This window comes from Macrobrachium nipponense, chromosome 44, assembly GCF_015104395.2.
Source record: "Macrobrachium nipponense isolate FS-2020 chromosome 44, ASM1510439v2, whole genome shotgun sequence".
NCBI classification, from domain to species: domain Eukaryota; kingdom Metazoa; phylum Arthropoda; class Malacostraca; order Decapoda; family Palaemonidae; genus Macrobrachium; species Macrobrachium nipponense.
In genome coordinates this window covers 43326217-43331216 of record NC_087221.1, presented here as the reverse complement: position 1 = coordinate 43331216, position 5000 = coordinate 43326217, and the positions used below count along the sequence as shown (strand labels likewise).

Below are 5000 nucleotides of genomic sequence, written 5' to 3'. Positions count from 1 at the left end.
TGTTTCCTAATTGTCTGTTTGTCTGCCTGTTATCACCCCCTTCTTGTCACCCCTCTTTTGTGCTCACCCTCTTCCTTTGATCTGTAATTATCTCTCTTTGTGCGCTGATTTTTATTTTTTTGTTTGCAGATCTCCATTGATTTATCTTTGATCTTCAAAGGAGTCTCCTCATTCTCCTCATTGTTTGGTTTTCCTCTTTTATTGGCTTTATTTTCTTTCTCCTTTTTCCCCTTCGGTTATAAAATGATGAAGTGTTGACTTTTTCTCTTTTTTTCTGTATTTCCCTGTTCTTAAATTTAGAGTCATCAGGAAATTTTCAACTTCATTATACGTAAAGTATTGGAGGAACGTAATATTAAAACTTACCAAAAGGGGAAAAAATGAAAGAAAATGTTGAATTAATACTGATATGGGAAAAATCCACGTTTCAGCTTCCCTTGGTTTGAATTTGGTTTTATTCCTCATTTCGTCTCTATGAGCTGCAACTTGGAGACCCTTTTCAAACCACCGATTTTATAGTTGTTGAAGGGAACAAAATTTTGCATTTATTAAAAATGAAAGCGATCTTGCGCTTGAAAAAAGATCAGAATAACTTCAATTACTTGGCATTAAATATTTTCTCGCATTTGCTCTGTCACTAAATGGAAGCAAAAGAAAACTAAAGCCGAGTTTTATCCAATATTGGATAATATTGGATAAAACTCGGATTTAATCAAGCAGTGGTAATAATCTAATGCTTTTTTATCATCTTCAGGAGTTAATACTCCGGAATTAATCTAATTATTAGATGTTGAGGATTTGCACTGCAGGTTCCCAAATTAGTTTTGGTTCCCCCTATGTGATGCTAGAGTGATCAGATTTCTTTGGCGAAGCGGAAATTTTACTCTCTCTCTCTCTCTCTCTCTCTCTCTCTCTCTCTCTCTCTCTCTCTCTCTCTCTCTCTCTCTCTCTCTCTCTCTCTCTCTTAATCCTAATACTAAAGAGTTTGACTTAATAATTGAAAAATTGGATGATATATGTAGAAATCACAAGGACTTGACTATTCTCCTAATTTGTGACTTCAAACTTCCTTTCGTAGAATGGAAAGAACGAATAGGAGATTGTGGTTGTACTTATACATATAAAAAAGAGAGTAATAGTAGTGCAGAAGATAAGAGGCAATTTGAAAAGCTATTAGATATGCTACTAGACAACATTCAACAAATAACTCACTGCCAACAAGAAAGGAAAATACTTTAGACCTAGTATTTGTGAACGAGATGAATTATGTTAAGAAATAATAGTTTATAATGCGAGTATTTCAGACCATAATGTCATAGAATTAACAGCTCATTCCAAAGCAAGTGAAAATAGAGATAAGCAAGAAATGAAAAAGTGGGAAGGATATGGAAAATACAACTTCTACAGTAAAAATATAAAATGGTCAGAAATTAATGAAGAATTAAACAAAGATTGGGATAACATTTTCGTAAGTGATGACATAAGGGTAAATACGGAGATATTATATAAAAGTATTGGAGAAAATAGTGGAAAAATATATACCGAAGAAGAAAAGTAAACATCATTCATGCATACCAAGAGACAGAAGGATCTTGTTCCAGAAAATCAGAAAGTGGAAAAAAGGTCTTGCAAAAGAAAAAAATGCATGGAAAGTTATAGAACAAAAAGTAAGATAGAAAATGCAGAACAAAAGATTATACAATCAAAAGAAAATGAAAAAACGGGACTTGGAAGAAAAAACCCTATTAACAAATATCAAGCAAAACCCCAAACTATTATACTCATATGCGAAGAAGATGAATAAAAGAAGAATAGAAATAGGCCCTCTGAGAATTGAAGGGAGATTAACGAATGAAAAAAAGGAAATTTGCAACATACTGGCAGAACGATATAAGAGAGAATTCACCCCTAGAATAGATAATGAAGATAATGATATAGAAGTAATGGGAAGAAAATAGTGGAATATGTTTAGCTGACATAGAAATTAAAAATGGAGCTGCTGCAGGGCCTGATGGAGTCCCTGCTATTTTGTTAAAGAAAGTAGTTCATTCTATCGCAAAGCCACTTGCAATATTATTAAGACAAAAGTGTAGATACAGGCAAGATTTATGATGATCACAAATTATGCATATATCACCCCTACTTTCAACAAAACGTGGATCAAGACTAGAGGCAAGTAATTATAGCCTGTGAGTCTACATCACATATTATGAAAGTGTATGAAAGGGTAATGAAGAATATATGAAACATTTAATAAAAAATAATTTGTTTAATATAGGACAACACGGTTTCGTACCCGGAAAAAGTACACAAACCCAACTGTTAGTCCACCGTGAGAACATATTCAAAAATATGAAAAGCGGAAATGAAACAGATGTGGTTTACTTTAGAACTTTGCAAAAGCTTTTGACAAAGTAGACCATAATATATTAGCAAAGAAAATTAGAAAACACAAATATCGTAGATAAAGTAGGAAGATGGTTAAAAGAATTTTTACACACAGAAAACAGATAGTTATTGCAAACGATGAGAAATCGGATGAAACCAAGGTAATATCCGGTGTGCACAAGGTACGGTGCTAGCTGCAATATTGTTTGTTTTATGATTGAAGACATAGACAGTAATGTTAAGGATTCGGTAGTGAGTAGTTTCGCTGATGACACAAGAATAAGTAGAGAAATTACTTGTGATGAAGATAGGAACGCTCTACAAAGAGACTTAACAAAGTATATGATTGGGCAGAGGAAAATAGGATGGTATTTAACTCTGATAAATTTGAATCAATAAATTATGGAGACAGAGAAGGAAAGCTATATGCATATAGGGGACCTAATAATGAGACAATCACAAATAAGGAAGCAGTTAAAGACCTTGGTGTGATGATGAATAGGAACATGTTATGCAATGATCAAATAGCAAACTTTGTTGGCAAAATGTAAAGCAAAAATGGGAATGTTGTTACGGCACTTCAAAACAAGAAAAGCTGAAACACATGATTATGCTTTATAAAAATATGTTCGTAGTCCACTTGAATATTTGCAATATGATATGGTACCCACACTATCAAAGGATATTGCACAAATAGAGAGTGTTACAAAGGTCCCCTTTACAGCTAGAATAGAAGAAGTTAAAGACCTTGACTACTGGGAAAGACTACAATTCTTAAAATTATATAGTCTAGAAAGGAGAAGAGAACGCTACATGATAATTCAGGCATGGAAACCAGATAGCAAGGAATAGCAGAAAATATCATGGAACTAAAAATATCAGAAAGAGCAAGCAGAGGTATATTAATAGTGCCCAAAACTATACCAGGAAAAATAAGGAAAGCACACAGGACATTATCCACTACGCACCAGCATCGATAATGCAGCGCGTCTATTCAATGCGTTGTCCAGCTCATCTGAGGAATATCAGGAGTGAGCGTAGATGTGTTTAAGAATAAGCTCGACAAATATCTAAACTGCATCCCAGACCATCGGAAGATGCAAAATATACCGGAAGATGTACTAAGCAACTCTCTGGTAGACAATTAGAAGGTGCCTCACAACTGAGGGACCTGGGGCAACCCGAACAAGATGTAAGGTCTGTAAGGTAAGGTCTCTCTCTCTCTTTCTCTCATATATATATATATTATATATATATATATATATATATATATATATATATATATATATATGTATATATATATATATATATATATATATATATATATATATGTATATATATATATATATATATATATATATGTGTAGATATATATATATATATATATACATATATATATAATATATATATATATATATTTGTATATACTGTTTTGAAGTTTTTGGTTAAATAATAGCTCCCATTTATCAACAACTTAAACCTCCTGTTTCTTAGAAATCTTTCCTGTAAATGGCAATCATTATTTTAGTAGATTGATTCAGCGTCATTTATTAACATTCTGAAACGAAACAAAAAAAAATATTATCCTTTAATTAATTATACATATAATATATATAGTATTAGATATATATATATATATATATATATAGTATATATATATAATTCATGATTTTCTCCATTCTTACGTTGATCTCCCTTCAGAAGATTTGATCTGCTGCAGTGTCCACAATCTCCACAAGTTCTCCTTTTTTTTTTTTTTTTTTTTTTTTTTGAGAACTTGGAGGGAAATGAATATCCTTTTTTTGAGAACTTGGAGTGAGAAAAATATCCCTATTTTTTTTTTTTTTTTTTTTGAGAACTTAGAAGGAAATAAATCTTTTTTAGTTTTGAGACCTTGGAGGGTAAATAAATATATATATATATTTTAGAACTTGGAGGAAAATAAATATCCTTTTTTCCTTTTGAGGACTTGGAGGGAAATAAATACATTTCCACATTATATTTTATCTCCCCACCTACTACATGTTTTCTCCCAGTAAGCCTCAGGTAGGTCGTATCTCGAAGGAAAACGGAAAAGATGATGATATAATTGAAACTAATAAAGATTGCGCTCATACACCTTCAAAAGGATCCTCCTCCTCCTCCTCCTCCTCCTCCTCCTCCTCCTCCTCCTCCTCCTCCTCCCGTGCTTGCGGAATCTACTTCATAGAATAACTCTATGAAATTAACTTACTGCTTGTTAGAGGGGGGAAGGAGTAATGGTTTCTTTGGGTTATCTCTGCTTTTGTGCCTTTCTGTTTTATGGTCTTGCTTTTGCGGTCTGTTGTTGTTTTTGTCTGTTAGTTCATAGCACTAAATGTGTTATGCAGGCGTGATATGTACAATCAACTAATAATAAATGCCACGACCCATAAAAATCATACCAGCGGCCCATAAAACTCAGCCACGATCCAGTGGTGGCCTATGTTGTTGGTACCCATAGCGCTGCCAGAAGTACGATTATGGCTAACTTTAACCTTAAATAGAATAAAAACTACTGAGGCTAGAGAGCTGCAATTTGGTACGTTTGATGACTAGAGGGTGGATAATCAACACACTAGTTTGCAGCCCTC

The 5000-nt window shown here is 33.1% G+C and overlaps 1 protein-coding gene across 1 annotated transcript in view; it reads left to right on the top strand.

Moving 5' to 3' along the window:
* The window catches only part of LOC135203972 (uncharacterized), a 63851-nt gene extending 59249 nt beyond the window's left edge, over positions 1–4602 (top strand). Inside the window, exons 4-5 of the mRNA XM_064233897.1 lie at positions 3475–3594; positions 4425–4602. Of these exons, the coding sequence (XP_064089967.1) occupies positions 3475–3594; positions 4425–4602 (298 nt within the window). The remainder of the gene's footprint in view (positions 1–3474; positions 3595–4424) is intronic.
* The last annotated feature ends 398 nt before the right edge of the window (positions 4603–5000 follow it).